The following is a 22,958-nucleotide window of genomic DNA, read 5'->3' on the forward strand; positions in this document are numbered from 1 at the left end:
ATGCCAATGGTATTTGCCTATATCTTTTGAAGGTATAAACAAAATGAAAGAAGGAACTTTGCCAAGCCAAAATTGCTTTGATACATTCAAAGGTCTTATTACTCAAAATGTTGCAAACCTACTTTGTTAGTGTTGACAACTTTCAGACTTCATTTAGTATAAGCAGAAATAAGTTTTATTTTATTAGCCACATTTATTTCACCACCCTTTTGGAACTCAATCGAATGTTAACGATTGGGAAGAAAAGGAAATCATTGTACAGAAAGACAGGATTCAAGGTCCTCGCCTTCTTTGTTTAGCCACATTTTAATTTTTCCTTAGGTAATAGCAATTACATATGTCCAAGAAACTCATATATATTTCTTTCTTCAACAAGCTAATTTACTATTTCCTTCTCTTTTCTAGGTTTTCTTTCTTTTCTTCCTTTTTTTCATGTTGATCCTTGACCATTGACCTGTTTTGTTTTTTTTTAAATCTTTTTAAGATTTGTTCATCATTTCCCCAAATATGTATTGCTCATGTCCGATGGCCAGGCACAAATGAAAGTACAGAATCTGCTCACATGCATCTGACTAATTGAAGGATAGACAGTGAATACACGAAAAACATAAGCAGCTACACAGTAAACTGTGCCCACGTGAACAGAGTGACCATACACAGACAGATGCTTGTGTGGGGGTGAGGGCATGTGCCTTGGCTGGTCAGTGAAGGGGTTCCTTGAGGCAAAGCTGTTTAAGCCCAGATCTGAAGAGAGACAGTGCCACATGGAAAGAAGGATGAGGAAAATGAGGGAGGGGGACAGTTGTCCCATGCACAGAGGCCTGAGGCCTATCTCTATCTCTAAAAGAGATTGATGAGCAGCTTCTGGAATGTAGAACAAGGAAACAGACCCCTGGAGCTCCTTGAGCATTTTTACAGATGAGTCAGCTGAGGAAATCCTGAGATGTGCCTTCTTCCTGTGGCTGTTTCTCTTCTCTTGACAATCTCAGATGACTAAGGTCTTTCCTTGTCTTTTTCCTTCCAGCATGTTCATGGTACAGAGGGCTAGAAGGAGCTTGGGCATCTAGGCCCTTTGCTGGCCTTTTTCAGAAATAAGCCACATCCCCAGTTATCCTCCATAGTCTTTTCTCCAGGAACCCTCTCTGCTTATTTGCAATGGGTCAGCTTTAGAAATGTAGGCCCCCTCTATGAAGTCTGGGTGGAATATGGTGCCTTTTAAAACACCAGATTCTGTCTCGAGACTCTCTCTCAGAGCTTACTTGTATCCCCATCACCCACAAGTCATCCATCATCCTGTAACTTCCCGGTGACCGAGTTACAATGAAATAAGTGTAAAGCTGGAAAAGGCATGCTGGTTGCAACTGTGACAGAGCTTCATGAGGAAAACAAACAGATCTGCTCTGTGGCTTTTCCAGCTCAACATCATTAACCCTTTGACTTCATCCACTGAACCTTGACTTCCTAAAACCAAAGGGGCAGGGAGCTCCCTGTAAATGATGGCCAGTGACATTAATGAACTCCAGAAATAGAGAAAACCGAACATTCCAGATCTCTAAATTTTAATTTAGTGCTCCAGAATGCATTTTTAGCACTGTATCAAGGGAAGAGATTTGTATTTCTATCATGATACTTGTTTCAAAGAATATAATATAATCCTGATATATTTTGCATTCAAAGTAAAACCATGTTTGTAGGAAGCACATTGTTTATCCTAGATATTGTTGCCATCTTAACTGCTGATGTACTAGTACCAAGTTTCATGGAGCATGTTAGGCACATGGGTCATGGAGCCCCTTTGAGCGTCTGTGTCAATAACATCTCTGAGTGTTTGTGATGTTTCCTATTTCCATAACTTCTGGCATAACCTCTCGTGGATTTCATTTTAGGGTGACCCTGGATCGTCTGCTGCAGGAATCAAGGTAACTATAGGCACGCAAGCGTTTGTACCACAGGGATCACAGTTTTGATTTTCTAAGCCTCTACTTTCTCTCCCTTTTACCAACGTTGACTGTTATTGTTCCATTCCTGTTTACCTCAGTAATCAGCTTCCAAACACAACAGGGATATCTGTGGGAAATATAGTGAAGTTTAAATAAGACTTCTCTTCCCTTTATGATTGGTTTTGTGGAAATGTGGATTTATGTGTGAGCCATAAATGTATTCACAACAATAAATTTCCCTGTGTCTAGTGAGATACAGAGGAAAATAAAGTGAATAAAGTACTTGTGATCAAAAAGGAGGCTGGGTCATCCCTGTGAAAGTGCCTAGAGCCCTAAAGGTTTTGGAATACTCATAAAACGATTCTCTTCACCTTTGGTTTTCTTTGGCCAGGGAGAACCTGGAGAATCTGGTCGTCCAGGGCAAAAGGTAACTCTGTCTCCAGTGTGTTCTTTGTACTGTATATTTATGATCCATTACATAATAAGAAAATGATTGTTACAAAATGACATAGTGTTTGTGCTTTGCATACAGAGTGTTATTGGTTGGTGTGCATTTTAACTTATTTTCTGATTTTTTTTGTGGTGCTGAGAATTGAACCCAGGGCCTTTTGCGTGCTAGGCAAGCACTCTACCAGTGAGCTGCATGATCAGCCCCATTTTGCATTTTAAAAAATCTTGATGCTTATCATTGCAAAATGTGAAAATAAGCTCTGTCCTTGTAAAAGGATGTTTTATGAACTAAATTCTACATATACTCAACTGTCTGAAACTACCAAAGATCAGTTGTGTTGGACTCCCACAACTTATCTTGTGTGCTTAAAGGTAATCTGCATGTTTCTATCTTTCATGAGAAGAAATGAGTGTTTATTAAACTGATTAATAGACAGTGATGGGCAGATCTTTAAAACTTTTATACCCCTTTTCTGTTCATTGCCAGTACTTATTTTCTAAATGACTATACCTATGTCTTGATTGTTTGTTATGCAAATTAAGTGTGTTAATAAACTAAATTTTAATTAGAGACATTAGCCACACCAATTGAACTAACCATAACTTTGGTTATCATTTGTGCTTCACTTCGGCAATACATCAGAGAACACGCAGTGACTATGTTTAGATTCATATTCTCCTTTGAGTCTGAGGCAGGAAACAAGTGTTTGCAGTTTATTGTCTGAGCTTCTGCATATCAGTGCCCCTGCAGTTGGATTTCAGATAACAGATGGATGTAGCTAACAAGGAAATGTGAATTCCACATTAAGCAAAATCTCCTAAGATCATGTCTCTCTGCCTTTGTCCATCAGTAGCTGATGTGGTAGTAAAAATGTAAACAAAAAGATAGCGTTTACCTCAGTAGCAAAAAGGGAAAGAAAGAATAAATTCCTTTATAGTAGTTTGAAACCTTAAGATGTGGCAAATCATGGTTTTGTTATGTCTCAAGCATTCTTGAAATCACTGAGAGAGCTTTATTTAAAAAAAAAAAACTTAGGATGGAAGTAATTTATGAAAAGGTCTCTCATATTCTTTTAACATTTCTCTAATTTAAAGACATTTTTCTCTTGAAACTAAAACTCTAAGAGTAATGATTCATCAGGCCCAGTTCCAGGTAAAGTTGAGGCTTTTCCAAAGGGCCCAGAACTCTGAAGATTTTACTGCTTAATTCCTAAGATTTCCTTCTGATCTTTATTTCAAAAATTTGGAATTAGTGATAAAGTCAGAGAACCATGGTCAGCTTTGTTTGGAAAAGGCAATTAATCTTCTCAGATGATCTAATTTTAGGTCCCTTAGTCTTTAAAAATTAAAGACTATGTTTCAATTGCTGTCTAAATCTGTGATTTGCTCAAAGAAATGTCTGCAAGATTTTCCTGTCTCTAAAATACAAGCCAAAAGAAACTCTGCTATAATCTTGTATAGACTTCACTATTTTCAGAGTGGAAGTACCAAATTGGTATTCAATTGCTTAATAAAACATTGCCTTATCATGATTAATTAGGAATAAAATTTAGATTAGTTCTGGAAACTTTTAGGTTTATACATAAAAATATTAGATTGCCTTTGCATTTCATTAAAAAATCAGTTTAGGTTACATTGAAAAAAGGGTTAGATTAAAATCTTAAAACCTTCTTAGTTAATATATGCCCTGAAATGAACAGCATGATTTTCATTAATATTTAGACCTGCTTCTACCTTTTGATGCAATCTCACTTTCCCACAATAATATGACTTCTTTGACTCATATCAACATTTGGCAATGCTTACCCCAAGGTTGGTTTAAAAGTAAACATTTCCATGCTTGCTGCTCAGGTTGGAAAAGTGACCAATTGAACTGAGTATGTGGCATTTTTCTCACCATTGTGGAACTGTGCCATGAGTTCAATGGCACTGACACCCCTGAATTTAGGGCATTTCCAGAAAAGTACTAATAGTCATGACACAGCATAAGCCCAGCAGTGAGCTTTCTGCTGCATGGGATGTAGAGTCGTATTCATAATGGAGGAATTATTCATTTGGATTTTTTTCCTTTAATAACTTCAATAGTGAAGTGTGTAATTGGCATGTGAGTTGAAGTGTATGTAGGCTTGTAGAGTGAATGTGTAGATTTATAAAATGGGCATTGTGTTTCTTCACACAATTCTCTCCTACCTAATGTCTCTATAACTGTTTAGAGCATATCCATTTGTTGTATAAAGTAAAATCACTTGATTCCCCATCAGAAGGGACCTTCACCCTAGAACTCACCCTTGAAGTCCAGGGCACTGTCACAGGGATGAGCAGGAAAATAGAGTCCCCATTGTGAGGGTATCTCAATGGAGAGTGAAGAGTGAAAGGGAAAGCAAGAATAAAATCAAAAGTACAACATTTCTGTGTAAAGGCTAATCTCTTGAACAAGTATTTTGAGAGTGAAATAACAAATTAATTCTTAATTATGACCCAGATCTGACCACCAGCTGTGTATGCCCAAGAACTCAGCTCAGAGCAGCCTGAGCAAGGCATAGACAAGATGGAGAAATTTGCTGAATACTATCCCTTAGTTAGATAAGCTTTCATGGTTTAAAGATGGAGGATTATACAAGAGGAAATGTCTTCCTGAAAATGTCAAGAGATGTTCTGCAAAGGATAATGTTAAATATAATCTTTCGTTATGTCAGCTAGTTACAAGAAGTAAATATAAATTTGGAAAGGTCAAGTTTATAAAAATTCAAGACTCTAGGAGTTTCAAAAATATATTTCACTAAAAAGGATATTTTCTACCTATCATACATACATACATTCAATATGATGTAGAGAAAAGCTAAATGCTCACTCTCAATGTATTTAATCTACATTAAAAGATATTCCATATTTTATACATCTTTCTCATTATTAGAAAATAGGAGTATGTGTTCATTTATACACACGTGTATATAAATTCTTTAAAAATAGACTTTTAATTTATTGAGAGGGAAGGGAGAGACAATAATTCTTATTGAGAAATTGTGTTAGGACCTATATATTACCACTGCTGTTTCAGATGGAATGTATCAAAATTTTGGGAGATTTTTCTAAAACAATTCATAGTTGTATTAGTTATATATTCTGCAACTTACTGTTTTCAACAATCTTGATTGTTTTTTTAAGTAAAAGAAAGCTTGTAGCAGACTATGTATATAAGCTCTTTCTAATAGAGCCTCTTTAATGGTGAAAGGGAAAGAGAAAAGAAAATCAAATGTATAATGTTGTAACTGTCAAGTTTAATCTACTCAGACAAATAGCCTATGGAATAACAAGTTCTTAATCATCATTTTCTCTTTCTGGCTTAATGTCCTTTTAGTCTTATTCATAAGGCAAACTTTTATTTATGTAGTTTTTGACAGAATAGTTTTTCTTTTGCATTCCTGAAAAACTTAAACCATCAAGAAAGTCATTGTCTTTTTTTGTCTAATCACACAGTATAGTATCTGAAATCATGTCACAATAATACCAGAGCAAATTATGGCTCTTCATAACTTGAAAGCAATAATATTCAAGATGGAAAATCTGGTTGTGCTTGTTAGAGTTACCTTGGAATGAGGATTATTAAAGCACTTAAAGAAGTACCTCTTTTTCCCACTTTGTTGAAGTTCCTGTCTCATTTTGAATGATTTTTGTCCCACTGAATATTATGAAGTGGATTCTTTTATCTTCAAATGTTATTTCCACAAATCATAGTCCTCTTCCCAACTCAGGGCAGATTTTTTATTTGTTCCTGTCATTCCTTTATGCTTCTTTATTGGAATTCAGGAGATTTTCTAAGCAATGTAACCTCTTGCCACTATACTTTGTGCTTAAAATAATGTAGACAATTCTGTGAAAATGAGAAGGTTTAGCCTGACTCCAGTATGCTCACCCAGTATGTACCACTTAATCTCAGACCTGTATTCAGGAACAGCTGCATGGTACCATTAGCCCTAAGCTGCTAAGCACCGTTGCCCCAACTCAACAATTGTCAGAAATACAGACCAGAGTTAAGTACAATCTCAACCATTTATTTATCTTCTCATCGTTCAGGAATGGAAAGGAAATCTTACTGTACTTTTAAGTGAGCAATACTTTTCATGTATATTGTTTTGATGTGACCATCTGTTCATACAGCCAACTCTTGATTATCTGAGGTGAGAGTCATGGAATAGGATGCATTATTAAAGTGCATGCATGATTCCCATTTCAGCACATAGTTCCAGCAAACCATTTACCAAAGGAGTGAAACACAGACAGTTCCTCTTCCTTTTACTCATTCTCACCTTCTGATAGAGATGCCAATGAGCAGTGAATTGCAAGAGGGGGAAATCCTGAAAAATCTTCAAAAGGGTCACCTAGTCCTTGAATCAAGAGTTGACTGAATTACATAATCTCATCAGACTTCTTGAACCTAGACAGGTTTTTATATATATATATATATATATATATATATATATATATATGCCAAAAGTATGCAACTGGGAACATTTGCCATGTTTCTCTCCAGATACTGTGACCGAGTAAATATCATTCTATAATACTATATGATTTTCCTATGTAGGGTGAACCAGGGCTTCCTGGGCTTCCTGGACTTCCGGGGATAAAGGTAAATACTGCACTGATAGTCTTGGCTTCATAGAACTGTAATGATGAGTCTCCCGAATTGGAGGAAAATAGGGAAAAAACAAACACTAAAAAATATAATGTTCTTCTGTACTCCAGAACCATCTCAACCAATTAAATTTTTTAAATTAAAAATTGAGCATGGAGATTTAAAGTTTGCCATTGCTATCTGGACTGTATTCTACTAGTTAACCTATCATTCCCCTTAAGTAAGTGTAAATGCCACTATAGTTCAAAACATACAAATTTTTTGTAAGTCTAGAATGTCTCTTTACCTCCACATTTTAATTTTATTAAGATCCTATCAGATTTTGACCAGAATTGAAGTCTTAACATCCCTTTAAATCAAACATTTAGGCAGCTGTTTTTATGCTTCACCCTTTATAATAATCCTTCTAAAATGTTTGGGCTCCTACTTCCTACCAATAATTCTCTCTGCAAAGTACAGATCAAAATTGTTTAAAAGTTTTCATGTAGTAACTGACAAGACTTAAAATTCTACTGCCTTAGTTGTAGTGACTTCTTTAAAATCAGCTTATCTTTTAAAAAATTTATTCTATAACTCTTTGACAGGGTAACATGATGCCAGTATGTTTTTCCTTACATTATTCTCTTACAAAGTTTTAGTGTGCATTAGTCCAATCCAAAATTATTATTTATACCTTCAGTGTGAGGGTTCTGTATACTGTTTAATGGACATTCTGCTTAGAGTTTGTTAAGTAAAAATATGACTTTAGATTAGATGAAATTCATGAGTTCCAAGAGATCATGTGGCATAATATATAATATTTTATTAGTATAGTATATCTTATAGGTTGGCACTCAAATTTTGGTTCTGGTTTTTGTTTGAGGTTTCCAGATTAGTATCCAGATAGTTGAGATGTCCTTTTAATATATATTTAGTCTTCAACTTCTTCAGTAAAAAGTACTCTGTGACCACAGTTTACCAAAAAAGTTAAAGTTACTTCCCTATCATTTGGTATTTATCAAGAATAACTTCATAAATTAATACAGAGTTAATTTATGGAAGTTCCTTACTGCCTTCCACACATTAAAAATGACAACTTTTTATAAATGATTACAAGATCATAAATTTTTGGAGGACTTTAAGAAACTGATAGTATTAATTAAAAAAAAAAAAAGAACCTGGTAGCTTTATAAGTCATTATAAAGGCATTAAAAGGAAGAGCATTTGGAAAGGCCAGGCAGAGCCTCTTCAGCAAGAGCTCTGGGTTAGCAGGGCTGTGCTGCTAGCGTGAATCATCTGACAGGTGACTTGGTGCTTTGAAATCCAGTTGTCCCTTTCCCTGAGCTTGCAGAACTTTCTGGTAAAAAAGAAAACATGAGAATAAAGGAATTCATTTTTTCCCTCCAAAGTAAATATATATATAATACATCATTATATGTGTGATATGTTATATATAAATGTGTACATATACATTTATACACATATGTATGTTATGTACATAATGTACATATATGTGTATACGCACATATGTATATGATTTTTATTACTATTTGGTATCATGAAAAATATCTTCCTGGACCCTTGGCATTTCCCTAGTCATGTGCAGACTAGTCTGAATGTTTTGAACTTTTTCATATTGGGAGGGTAGTTGGTGATTTGCCACCTCCCATAAATGCTTGCATTCCATGGTTGCAGGAAATTGCTAGACACACTTCCTTAAGGTCTGATAGTTTTGATGTTTTCTTTTGTGTTTCTATCCCTGACTAGTGACTGTTGTGAGACACTATCATTTGAAAAAAAATTCTTTTCATTACTCACTAGAGTTTTTAAAATGTATTTATCAAGTACCATTTGGACAACTATTCAGTGTTTGATTTAAATCCCAGTTTCTGTTTTTGGTTTAATAAGTTTTGTCTTCTGTAATTCAAATAAGATATATGCTTTCCTTATAATGTAGTAAGTGCCAAGTATAAATAAGTAATTTCGAAAAGGAGACATTTTAAGAACACATTAAGGTCATTAGTATTTACTAGATATTTATAAATGTTGAGTTAAAAATTATAATCTTATAATACAGTTTCATTAATTTGGGGTGTTCTTTATTCCTTTAATTTACCTTACCCCCATTTGGTAAAAGTTAGGACAGTTAACCATGATTTCATAGTTTGAAAGAGTAATAGAATTTCAAAGATAAAACCATTATGTATGGTTATAGAATGTGTGGCAGCAAGAACATTAGTCATAATCTTCCTAGACTTGTGTGTTTATTTATGCTTTAGAAATACTTCCTGTTACTATTCATCTCCTTCTTATCTTCTGGTACTACAGAGAACATGTAAATGCCATCCATTATTTCTAAGACGTTGAGGAAACCAGCCATGACATACCAGGGAAGCTTTGATTCACCACCTGTTGCTCTCGGGGAATGGTTGGAAACTTAATGAGCATCCACATGCTTTCCACAGCTCTCAGGAAATGAGCACAGTACCTAAATACAGACAACAGACTCATCCATCTATCACCTCAGGTCCTACTCAGAGGAAAGTGCTAACACCATAGGCATACATAGTAAAAGTCACTAAGAGCAGGCGTAACTTAATTTCCAACTTCTCTTAAGTTCCCTGCACAAGTATTTGAAAGTTCTCTCACCATGTGGAAGGCATTTGGAATTCCTATTTCATGCATTCATGGTTCATATAGTGTCAAGATGTTCAACTGGGAAAATTAAATTATGTACAATGTACCATGCACACATTGATCTTCTGGAATAAGTTTTTTTTGAGCTCAGAACATTAGTTGTATGAACAAGTCTTCAAATATTTTAAAGGGTAAAATGTATTATAACTAGCTTTTCTGATATCAAAGGATAAGATTCTAAGTTCCAAATTTTTTGTTTCATTCTCTGTAAAATATACTTATATATTTTAATGTAAATACACAGCTCACCCCTTCTTATGATTACATTTCCCCAGTAATTAAGCAGCATAGACCAACAACTTCAGAACAAACAGCCAGTGTGCAGGTCCAGGTTCTCCCCCTTACCAGTGTATGATCTGGGGCAAGTCCTATAATCTCTCTATGCTTCAGTTTCCTCATGAGATGCAAATCATCATTGGTCACAACACAGAAAGCTGTGAGAAAGAATCAGCTCTGAAAGTATCACCAAGCATATAGTAAATGGTATATAAATATTGGCTATCATTTAGTTCTCTTGGGGCAGCTTAGAATATGAGGAACAATGGCTATGTATCTTTCCATATGATCTTTTCTCATGTGAATAATATTAACCTAGAGAACATACAGCCATGTATATTCTATGGGCTAATAGATGTAAACCGAAAACTCCTTTGCAGCAATAGATGAATGTGACCTTAGAGCAGTAGGATCACCCACTTTCTCCTGACACATGATATCACACAACTCCCCTTTCCTATTAGCCAAGTGTATTCTAGGAACAAGGGACAAAGGTGCACAGCACTCAAGGGATCAGACATGACACTATCAAAGTTTGCTCCTAACACTGTTCACAGGTAGAGCAAACATAAAACTTGACACATGCTATAATGACGAAAATTCTCTGGTGTTGCTCAATCCAAAGTGTTTTTCACAAATACTGATTTTTAATGCTTACTTTTTTCCTTTCAACATATACTACCAGTTTATCTCTCCCAGAAAGTCAATTCAGGAAAAAAAAAAAAAAAAAAGATAGGGCAAGGGAGATATAACATAATAAAATTATTGACATCAAATCAGAAAAACAAATCATTTAGTGGCAATGAAATTTTTACAGTGTATCTGCCTTCTAAGCTTGATGGTTTTACTCTGGCTTTCACATCAGTGACAATTTGACATTTAGATCAAGACCTTGAGGACTAGGAGAGTCTGTGACAGTCACTAAATCTTTATACCATGTCAAAAGAAATCAACTTTGACATGAAAGCATATGAAATCTAACTTTGACAGGTGGCAGAAATATTCACTTTGGCATTCTTAAGTATAGTGTTCAGTAATCTGAAAGAAATGTATATTCTAAATCCACTGAAGATAAGGATCCTTCCTTAAAAACCTTAAAAAATAATGGAGGAAATTTTTTAGAAGTACTATGGGATGTGAAATGAATTCCTAAAAAACAAACAAAAAAAAAAAAAAAAAGGAAAAGAAGAAATGTTAGTTAAAAGAATAACATTATTTTATTGCTACTTATAATTAATTCCTGCTTGCACAAAGCCCATCTGAGAAGTTGAGTAGAGTTCAATTAGGAAACATATAACCGGAAATCAGAGATTTTTAACAGCCATAATGAAACCTCCAGTAAACATATTGAATGGGCTTTCATGATGTAATCCTGTTTAAAAAAAAATCAGGTATGTTTTCTGGATTTTAAATAAATCCACTATTATAGTTCATTTCTCACAGAGCCACCAAGATGTTTTAATTTATACTCAAATTTGATCCTTAAGGGAAATAAGTATTTTAGGGGCAGATTCTACTTTCTTATTTTTTTTTCCTTAATAATTTTATAAATCAATCATTGCCCAAACTGGACGCCTAGAGGTTCTTATTACAACAAATGTTATTGCTGTAATCCTCAAAAGCAGGTATCATGCTGACTTGAATTCTAATTAGCCTTTAAGCAAGAAGAATATTGTTTGGTTAATGCATTCATTGTCAAGACACATTAATCAAAATTATTGGTGATGCTTTTAGCACCCACACAACTCAGTACATATTTGTCAAGCCCCATTGTACTATTTTTTTGGGCAATGAAAATAAAATTGGATCTGCTTGGGAATAATAAATATCCTGGACAACATGACTTGATTTAAGCTGGTATATTAGAGGTGCCTTAGGTTAAAAAATATTTTTTTACTCCTTTAATTAGTAATGACTTATAAAAATAAAACAAATGGTAATAAATGAAAAACCAGAGATTTTTCTGTGGGCAAGAGCTAATCAGTTAGGACTTTCTGGCCACAATTCTGTTTAACAGATAAGTTCTGGAAGTTTATATGGAAACATCTGGTGAGCCATTGCTGTGTAAGTGAAGCTGTCCCTTCATTTCTTACCTTGACTAATAATCCCATTAAAGTATTAGTTGATGCCAGAGTATTCTCCCATCCGTCCCATTCCACCAAGTGGTTAATACATAAAATAAATTATAAATTTTAAAAAAAAATTATTTGTTGACTCTTCTCATCTTTATTAAGGGCATCCTTTAGTGAATTTCACAAAAGTATTGGGTGAATTGTCCCAGTGACCATTTAAGAGATAAAATAAATACTTTCTTGCTATTTATTAAATGTGGATTTAACGAAAAATCAGTCAAGGTTTTATTATGGAATTCTAAGACTTAATGAGAACTTTGATAGTCATTGGTAGAATTCTCAGAGTACTTTCACAAAGAGTGTTTTAGCTTTCCCTGGCCTTTTGGTAATATAGAAGACCAGTTTTTGTTGCTGTTAGGGTTGATACAGATGTTGGTTTTTAGTGTGTTTGTTTTTTGCTTTCTTGCTCTTTATTTTTTTGGTGAGAAGCCATAGAATTGAAGCTGCTATTTGGATTGAATATTTAAGTTTGTTTTGGAAGTAATAACATTGAATTGAGGAAAAGTGGTTTCAATCAAAATCTTGTCTTCAGGTATCTTTCTTCTATTATACAGATGAATATGACTAAAATCTTGTAGTTTTTTTATGTGTATACATTATCAACTAATCAAACAAAGGGGAGACAAAGATGGAGCTATATCCTCATGCTGATACCCTAACCTGCAATGGAACTACTTTTTGATATGAAAATAGAATGATTTCTTAAACATAGTATAAATTAGTTACTGTAACTTACATTCACTGAGTTTGATACTGCAAGGTTAAAGCTGTGGCTGCCCAATTGGTTAGCTGTAGTTGGTAAAATCATTGTGAAACCATTAGGCCTTCCATGATCGGTCGTGTGAAGAAGCACCTCTAATTTCACTACCATTATTTTTCTGTAGACTTGGTTCAGCATCTTTACACATCTTGCCCATAAAATTGAACTTTGTTTCGGACTAGCAACCTGTGTCAAATCTGGAGATGGGTCTGCTTTCTACTTCTTACTGTTTCTCCAGCAGTTGACTACCAGGCCTCTCTTGTGTGTTAGCCTGAGTCAGTAGCATATCTTCTACCTAAACACCAGTTTAGATGCCAAAATCATAGCTGCTCCCTTATTCCCAAGGAATTATGTTAGTTTTGATACTGAGACCTAATTTTTTTTAATTGATTGATGGTGAGATAAAAACTGGTGAAACAATTCAAAAAGAAAACAGAAGCGATATCCAGAATAAGACCAGAAAATTAGACCATATTTTCCTTCATTTTGAAATTTGCTGCTGTTTTAGTCCCATTTTGTTTTTATACCAGCAGAACTGAGATTTCTATTTCTCTGACAGTCACTTTGTTATTTGTCAGCATGTGGCTAAGGTAGCAAAACAGAATATCCTCTGTTCTTTGTGGTTTAGGAATTAGAATTTTAGATTATGTTAATGGTTCTGATAAATAATGTGTTCCTTTTATTACCAGAATTTGATTAAATCATAGTTCCGTACTTATTTTAAGAGTTAGATAATATATTGTTTTTATTTTTGTTTGTCCCAAGAGTAAATCCAGTTGAACTTTTCTTGGACCATAAAACAACAACATAAAAAGGAAACAGATTAAATCTGGATTCTATTGTTATGGTAATGGGAGGGGAACAGGAAACCTTAAGATGGAGAGGTTCCTCTCCACTCTCCCTCTGCCCTCTTCTCCCCTTCACCTCCCTTCTCTACGTTCTTCCACAGATCCTTCCACTTTCTCTCCCTCTTTTCATTTTCTCCCCTTTTCGTTGGATGTGAAGTTTGCGAGCAATGACTTTGAGTTCAATAAGTTGCCTTCACTCTTACATTCCCTTCCACACACAGTCAACATCACCAGTGTGAGGAATTGACTCTGTCCCCTTGTTAAACTCACTGATAGCAGAAGTAAAAACCTAAAATGCTGCCTCATGTGAGGTGGTGAGTGAATAGAAAGATGAAGGAAAATGCCATAAATATGCATATAATCATATTTCTATTTATATACACATATACATATGTATGTGAAGCCAGGGAAAAACAGATTTAAGTGGTCTGAGAAATTGGTTCACTGCATATTCTGATGCTATTCATTGTAACCCTGGCATGCATGACAGGCCAGATGTGTAAAACCTCTGCCTCTCCCCCATTTATCTTGAACATTTTTGTTGTTTTCTCTTTTCCAAATAGCACTAACAGATCATTAACTTAAAAAATTAATAATTTCAGAAAATGTCATGTTCAGTTGGTCTTCATTTTAATGGTCAAGCTGTTGTGCTTACGTTTGCTCTTTAAATCTGTACTTCCCTAATTAAGACCTTCTCTTTTCAAAGGATCTCTCTTTATGGTCCTATGTTATTTCTAAAATGATTAAACAAAATTATAATTTGAATTTTCTAATTCAGTAATTGCCTAGTTTTAAAAAACCCTCTATTTTTCCTTCATTAAAAGTAATGTCAGAGTTTAATTTCATTATAGTTCTGATTTCCTCTATTGTATCTCTCCCCACCTTGTCTACTCAGATGAATACATGTGAATAATTTTCAATTTAACATTTTTCTATTTTGTGTTTATTAAATGAGATTAAGTATGCAAAAGAGCTGTGAGAATCATTATGTATTCCAGTATAAATTGTTATTTTTCCTCTTTGTTGCCTGCAGACATGTAATCTTATTCTAGTGTATTCTGATTTTCTCTGGATATGATTCCCCCAAAGTATTATCTCTTTGAATCATTTCACTTATTTTTTCCCCTTTTTTCTATCCTGAGAAATAGGAATTGTGACTATAGCAGAAGAACCATTTGCTTATTTTTTATATCACAAGAAAGTGTTTACATAATTTTAGATTGTCATTGTCCTTCTCTGAACAGTTTAGGAGATTCTAGAAAATTTAGACTATACATCAGTCCTCTGCAAAGAAACAAGATTTGTTTTAAAGGACTACATTTATTTAGGGAAATTCAATAGGTCTGACTATTTTATCTTCCTGACTTAAAGAAAGAAAACTTACTCTTAGTAAACCTGTCATTTTATCTTATATAGTTCTAATATGTTTTAAACCTCTTTTGGTTTTGCAATCTTAAATGCCTTGGCAAGTGGATATTGTCTCATAAAATGATATATTCACATGAGACAATTTTGGGTTATTTCTTGAAAGAAATTGAAGAGGTATTGCTCATGTTCCCAGGCCAGATGAAGGTGTCAAGAGATCACGTTTAGGTGATGCACCAATTAGGATGCAAAGATGTTGAAATATTAGCTAATATTAATGATAACTAACATATTTGAGCCCATAAGGGAAAAAATAATAAGTATTTGTTGTACAGTTTATTCTAGGGAGAATGCTATGTTTTGATCACATTATCTTATAATACGTCTTGACTAAGCACCCTTTGGTGAAACCAGAATCCTCCAGTTCTTGGCTCTAAAGGACTCTAGCTTGCAAAAGTCAAACTTCATCTCTACTCTTTACTTCTGTACCTATCGTCCTCAGACACTTAAATAAGAACCCCTTTGCACTGCTAAAAATTCCTATTGAAATAGCTTTTGTTTATGTAAATTATATCTATTGAATCTGTCATAAAATTTTATTATATTAAATAACATTTTATCAAATACAATTGAATTTTCCAAAATGAGACTGAAAAACGTTTCTCAAGAAGAGTAATATATACATATAATTTTTTTTTGGTGTCTCTACCTGGCTTAATGGAAAACAGCTAGATTCTAGATTCTCATATCTGTTTCTACAGTGAATCTGTTCAGTTGGTTGTTCTGGTTGAAGTATATGAAGAAAACCAGTCTCATACTGATATGTAATTGGACAAGAGAAGGTTATTTCAATAGTCTACTCAGATAACTATTGATATTCTTTGCTACTTTCTGAAACTCTAAAAGTGACAGTTTCTTAAACATTAGGTGCAGTATAAAATATGAAACCATATCATGAACTTTTCATAATTTGCATTCATGAGGGAATGAGAGTGGAAAAGCACATAATGTCTCTGTGTTATTATGAAAATAGTTTGACCCTGAAAAGGTCCAGAGCATACTTTGAGAATCTCTGGTGTAAGGTTAGGAAGGTAAGAAATAGCCCAAATGACTGAAGATCACAAGTAGACATATCCATGCCCTGTTTATATTAATAATGGTTTTTGAAGCCTGAGAAAGAAAAAGATACCAATAATTAGCTCTTTCCTGCCCTACTAAGACACAGAGATAATGGAGGGAATGTCCCTAAAGTGATTCAGAGCTCTGGAAATAACCAAACTTAAAACTGAGATTCTAAAAGTGTGCTATTTGTTTCCTTGAATAAAATGAAATAAGAAGAGTCTCAGAATACATCAATATGGCATGATCAGATAAAAACAGTCATACTCAAAGCCTATAAAATTAACAAATAATAATAGTGATAAAATTATTGATACTATCAAATGCATTCTAATGTTATATCTCAAAATAAAAATTTTACCCTGAACATTCCATTCATAAGAATTTTTTATGCTCTTACTAAGAATTTAATATATGTCCTGTTCCCAAAGAGGATGAAAAGACACTTTTCTCAGAACACTGATGTCGCAAAGCCTTACTTGTGAATTATGTAACTGCATGCTTCATCTTTTTATAAACTAAACACTAACCTAAATAAGAAATATGTTTCTGCAGCATTTACCTTTTTTTTTTATTAGTATGTGTTAATGGGGCTACAACTATTTGATATCCTGAACAGATTATTTCATTTCCCCTTAAAGATATGTAAGAGTTCCCTTCTAACCTGAAATTTTCAACCTATTACATTTTCATGACAGTGGGTCATTATTAGTGACTTTAATGTGGAATCCAGTGAGCATTTCTTTTGAAAATAAGGAGGGAATATTTATATATCATTTCATTAGAAATATTTAACTTATGAATATATTCCATATTTTTTGTTTATGAAATAAGTTAAACTCTCTTAATAGAAGGAGAATGGTAATCATTGGTTTCTCTGAATAGAGTTCATATTTTTATTTTAAACTATTAAGAGATCCACCCAAAATGATTTGTTCTGATTCTCCACCCCATTAGATGGAAGACAATGAGATATGTAGAGTAGTTGTAAAAGGTTTGTAGGCAATAAACCTGAAGCATTAGTGCCCCACCTAACTTTATTTTCTGACATTGGTACCAGGAGCACCTAGGTCAGAGTTAATCTGTTTGAGCTGTGTATCAATGTATGTTTCGTGGCATGATATCCTTTTGTTTCCCACCGGTACCAAACATTTTTCACAGCTTATTTTTAAAGTTTTACGTGTTTGAAAAAATTAGATAACATTTTAACATGTCTTATAAAAATCCTCTCAGTACTTTCCTGTTCAACTCCAATTATCACAAGACCAAGGTTGAAATTTTACTGCACTAGGAAAACCTCAAGTTTATCAAACAACAACTATTCCAAAAATATTCAAGGGGCAGAGAGTAAATATGGGAACAAAGTCATTATGGGTTTGCTTAAAATTTTTGGTATACATGTTAGGTAGTTGAATCCTTAAGCTTCCATAGTTAAAAAGAAAATAAAACTTTATAAATATTCGAGACAATATGAACACTGATTCAGATTTTTGTTTTTCTTGTTGTTTTTAACACCAAATATATAGTGTCTTTTCCAACAGCAGTTTTCCAGCTCTCTGATTCTAACATGGATTGGGTGTCCTACAATTTGATCCTATTTTGACGCTACTCTAAGTAGTACCAGACCCCACACATATAAGGACTCAGTCCTACAAGACTGACCTCATTTCCCCTTGCCAGTAGCAGGTATGGAATTCCCAGGTTACTGGTACTTACATCTGACATGACTCCAAACTTACAGGATTTTACAATGCCCCCTTCAGGTTTGCTACTTTCTAGAATGTCTCACAGAACTCAGGGAAATGAAACTTACTATTTCCATTATATTATAAAGGAATAGCCAGGTAAAATAGTACAGAAGCAAGATCTGGAAAGTCCTGAGCAGAAAGAGCCTCTTCCCTGTGGTGTTGGCATGGTCTGCCCTCCTGGTACTTAAATGTATTCACCAGCGTGGAAGCTCTCAAGTCTCTGCTGTTTGGGGTTTTTAATGAGGTTCCATTACATAGACGTGATTGATGAAGTCACCGGGCTTGGTGATTGAGCTCAATCTCCAGCCATCCACCCCTGCTGGAGATTGGGAGGTGGATCAGTAAGTTCCAACCTTCCAATCACAGGGTTGGTTCCCCTGGCAACCAGTTCCCATCCTGAAGCTAACTAGGGACCCAACAAGAGTTACCTCATTTGCATAAACTCAGGTATGGTTGGAAGGGCCTGATTAAGAGTAACAAAGAATGTGCCTTGCCTCTTTTATTAAGACTATTCCAAGGGTTTTAGGAGGTTTGTGCCAAAAATTGGGGACCAAGACCAAATGTAGGTCCTGTTACACCACAACCCAAGTTCCTCCAGATGGTAGAAATGATGATTCTGGGGGTATGGCAAGGAAGGAGATATTTTTTCTTTCATGCTGAACATTCCCAAGTCTTTTCCCTAGCCATATCTATTTTAACAGTTATCTTTTGCTGCCTACCATCTTACCCCATAACTTAGTGACAACTGATGTTAATTATCTCACAGTTTCTGAGGTACAAGAATTCAAGCACAGCCTGGCTAGGTGGCTTTGGCTCAGAGCCTCCTGTGAGGTTACAGTGAAGCAGTCAGTTGGATCCTGTTCCTACAGAAGTCTCTCCAGGGCTGGGGCATCCACTACCAAGCTCGAACATGTGGTTGTTGACTGGCTTCGGTCTCACAATGTGGGCCTCTCCAAATGGCTTCTCACGATAAGGCAGCTTCCTTCCCCCAAAGCAAGAGATCCAAGTGAAAAAAATAAAGAGAGGCTTCCCAAGTGGAAGCCCCTCTGTCTTTTTACAGCTTTGACTCAGAAGTATTATTCCATCACTTCTGCATATTCTGTTCATTAGCTGTGAGTCAGTAAATCCAGTCAGACTCAAGGTGGTGGGGGACGGTTACACAAGGGCATGTACGCAGGAGTGGGATCACTGAAGCCTGTCTTAGAGGCCACCTACCACACCCACCCAAACACAATGGGTCTTAATTTGGTAAGTGATTAAAAAGAAAACACTGAACAACAGGTGAGGAAAGAAATTGTGAAGCATTTGATCTAATTTCCCAGAGTATTTATCAAGAGTTTTCATTAGATCAAAGCCAGTTTTGATTAACTATAGACAATAACTTGATCTCAGCAAAAATGTGATATATGATTGAGGAAGTAAAGTACCAATGGGAAGAAATGAGTTTAGCTTTATTTCCTGTCAAATGAATAATGATCTTGTATGCCCATCTTTTCAAAGGGAGAACCAGGTTTCATTGGTCCTCAGGGGGAACCAGGCTTACCAGGGTTACCAGGAACAAAAGTAAGTAGAGTCTTTTCTTCTTCTTCTTCTTTTTTTTTTTTTTTTTTTTTTTTTAATTTTTGTCATACTTGTTGAAGGAGATATGGACTCTATTAATTAGGTGACCAAATATTTTTGCCTTAAGAAATAAAGCAGCCTTATCTGCCATTAACGACACTTCTAAAGAGATCACCATATTAAATAGAGCAAAGGGAAGTTAATTCCAGAAACCCTTAAGCAAGACAACAGGTTGATGGAATATATTGTCAACTTGTCCTCCAGATCCCTCCTAAATTGGCTTTATGGAACAGTAGAGGAAGAGAGATAAAACTCATTAACTCTTGCTGCTCATCACCTACTTTAGGATATACTTGTAAATCAAATGTTATTACTAGTCCCATCACTTCCTAGATTTCAAAGGCAAGTACAGATGTCATATACATTTCTAAGTGCATTTTGCCAAAAGTCTCCACCCTAAATGATGACTGCAGAAATATTCTGGTAATGAAAACCATCTTGTGATCCTTTACATGGCAGCCGTAGAGAAGGATCTAAAAGCAAAAGCTTTGTATGGTGTTGCAGAGACAGTCAGACCCAGAATTCTCTTTATCTATCCAGTAAGACATAAAAAGCTCCAATGATGGAACTGGACTCATGACAGACCCATGAATCAAAGGAAGGGGAAATTACATCAAACTACATTCTTTTATTTTTATACCACTTTTATATAGTCTTTGCCTCAATGTGTATTGTGTTCCCCAGAAATAAGCCAGGGATGATTTCCAAGAGTTAAAGAAATATGTTCCTGGTCTGTTCTGACAGGACAGTCCTCATTTCTGCAGGTCAAGTAAAAATAACCCTAATCCTCGTACGTGGAAATTATGTGTGGCCTAAGGGGTACTGAAACTCAGTGGAATTATGCAAAATTGTTATTTTCTTAAGAAATTTTTTTCACATAATGAGCTGTCAGGCTTATTAGTGAAGTATGAGGAATGCCTGTTTTAGTCTGAACAGATTCACACAAGAAATGCCTTTCTGGAAGAAAAAGAGAGAAAGGAAGAGAATAATGAGCATTCCCTATTGATCTAAGAAATGCTGTGTGTTGGGGGAGGAACGGAAGCAGCCTTGAAGATGAGCAGGACACACAAAGGGGAGGGCTGGTCACTGTAGGAGAAAACCAGCATGAACTACATCTGTAAATGCTGGTGGATTTTGTTTATATACGTGGGAAAATTAGAAGAAACCAAGCAGTAGAGAGTGGAGTTCATTTCAAAGTATCTTTTCCTTACTTAGCTGACTCTAAATTACTCTGCATTTAAAAAATAAAAATAAAAAAAAAAGATTCAGACATAGATCCATAAAATCAACATGAAGAATCTAGCATGATTCTATAGACCATTATACTGTATAACAGATACTGCTCTGGACCTCCAGTAAAAGATTGTGCTGTCCCTGTTTGTTTCCACAAGCAGAGATACAGATAGGAAATTCATTTCATTAGCAACATTTTGAAGTTAATTGACAACTGAATTGCCTGTCTTGAGCTCAGTATCAAGGTAAGGTCATGATTATTTTAAAATCTCAATCCAACATTACTCTTTTCCACTTGTGTAGATAGTCTAGATTTGTATCACTGACTTCAGATTTAAAAAATAAATTAAGATTGCATTTTTTTATTTGCAACACCAGTGAAGAGAGATCATAACAAAGAAAGATGTGTAAGAGCATCTGAAAGTCTCTAGTGTGTACTGTACCCTGAGCCCGTACATCAGTGCCTGTGAGGGACCTACCTCTGTCTAAAGAAATTGTGTCTTCATCAGAGTATTTTCAAATACTCTGAGTAATACTGTGTATGTATTAAGTCAGTTAAATTTTTCCAGAATTATTTTCTGTATTGAGAATGGAGAGCAACTGCAACAAAAACATCTCTCCTCTTCAAAAGCTTACATCCACTGTGGGTGAGGAAATTGTAAAAGGAAAAACAGAAATAAACAAACAAATAATATTTCAGACAATGATAGGAAACTAGTTAGAGCCATTGTGATTTAAAAAAAAAAAAAAAAGCAATTCCATGTAGGCTCTATTCCCATAGGAAACTGTAGATGTATGATCTTTTAAAGGTTTTTATTTTTCCCTAAAATAATCTTATAATTTTTTAAAATTTTTCTTTAATTCTTTAAATATTAAGAGAAATATCAAGTACTGTCATTAAAAAAAAAAAAATTCCATATGCCAAGAGAAGTCCTTCCATTTCACTCTACTACACAGGGATCAAAAAGAGAAAAACAGAAGGAAGCCCCTTGGTTTCTGGACCATCTTTGCCATCTCCTGTGTCAAGTCCCTGACCTTTCTCCCAACCTCCCATCTCCATACCCTCCTCTGTTGCTGCCCAGACATGTACTGAGTCTTTACCTTCACCATTCCTGTCCCACATCCCCTGCAGAACTACAAAGGCTTCCCAAAGCAGGCAAGATACAGAAAAGGATCTCAAAATTTGGAGCCTTGTGTTACCAGTCATGGATCCTATCCTACTTTCTTATCCTTAACAAAATGAATCAGTTTCTTCAGTGAGGAGAGTGAGGAATTTCCCCAACTAGGAATTCATCCTAAGAAAATGATCAGAGAATATACAAAAATTGGTATACAGTTATGCAAAAATTGAAGATTGAGCAGAGTCAGTTTTAAATTTCAGCTCTTTTACTTTAAAAACTTTTGTAACTTTGGGCAAGTTACATAACAGCTCTGAGCTTTGGTTTCTTCGTCTATAGAATATGAATATCTATCTTATTTGTCTTGAGAATTAAATAGGTTAATGCATGTAAAGTGTTTTGTACAGTTCCTGCTCTCATCAGTGGTTATAAAGTAAATCCTATCCACCCTTCCAAATGTGACATGAGTCTCACCTCCAGGGAACCAGTCTACAATATTTATGACCCAGTGGAGTTTCCTCTTCTGTCACATACAACCTTGTATTACTCCTTAAATATTAATGGGTTTGTTCATGTGGATCTTATCTAATTAGGTCACTAGCTCCTAGAGGAGAATAACCATCTTTAGACTTCACAGAGCTATTAATATATTAAAAAGATATAATTCTTCTGTCTTACACCATTATGAAGTTCTGAGATCAGTACTATAATTTTCCCTATAGAGTAAGTAAGACTTACAGAATCTAACTACCTTGTCCTAAAATACAGAGCTGGCAAATAACAGAATTAAAATCTTACATGTTACAAAGCCTGGGAAATAACTACTTTGCCATGCTGCTTGACAATAATACTTAAAAAGTGACTGCAGAATGAGAATCAGTGTCAATTCCTGTCCTAACACAGAATGATAGCCCTCATCGATTCCCTTTAAAGGGCTTTCTATTTACCAACATAGCCATTTGACAGGCATTTGTCAAGCCATTTGATTATGAAATGGGAATAATAATGGAAATGCTGCATAATTGTGTATTACTTGG

The 22,958-nt window shown here is 34.9% G+C and overlaps 1 protein-coding gene and 2 long non-coding RNA genes across 7 annotated transcripts in view; 1 reads left to right on the top strand and 2 right to left on the bottom strand.

The window, feature by feature from the left end:
- Nucleotides 1–22,958, top strand: part of COL25A1 (collagen type XXV alpha 1 chain) — a 453,979-nt gene that overhangs the window by 383,184 nt on the left and 47,837 nt on the right. The window contains exons 16-19 of the mRNA XM_079153601.1: nucleotides 1,887–1,919; nucleotides 2,332–2,367; nucleotides 6,976–7,020; nucleotides 19,451–19,513. Of these exons, the coding sequence (XP_079009727.1) occupies nucleotides 1,887–1,919; nucleotides 2,332–2,367; nucleotides 6,976–7,020; nucleotides 19,451–19,513 (177 nt within the window). The remainder of the gene's footprint in view (nucleotides 1–1,886; nucleotides 1,920–2,331; nucleotides 2,368–6,975; nucleotides 7,021–19,450; nucleotides 19,514–22,958) is intronic.
- LOC306669557 overlaps nucleotides 1–22,958 on the bottom strand; it is a 137,207-nt gene that overhangs the window by 20,173 nt on the left and 94,076 nt on the right. The gene's annotated exons all lie outside the window — the stretch shown is intronic.
- LOC306669559 lies at nucleotides 440–22,069 on the bottom strand. Its single transcript, XR_013766155.1, has 2 exons — nucleotides 9,393–22,069; nucleotides 440–8,362 (listed from the first exon to the last, which is right to left on the bottom strand). It is a non-coding gene; the product is annotated as an uncharacterized lncRNA (long non-coding RNA).

The sequence above is a fragment of the Sciurus vulgaris genome (assembly GCF_902686455.1).
Source record: "Sciurus vulgaris genome assembly, chromosome: 9".
NCBI lineage: Eukaryota > Metazoa > Chordata > Mammalia > Rodentia > Sciuridae > Sciurus > Sciurus vulgaris.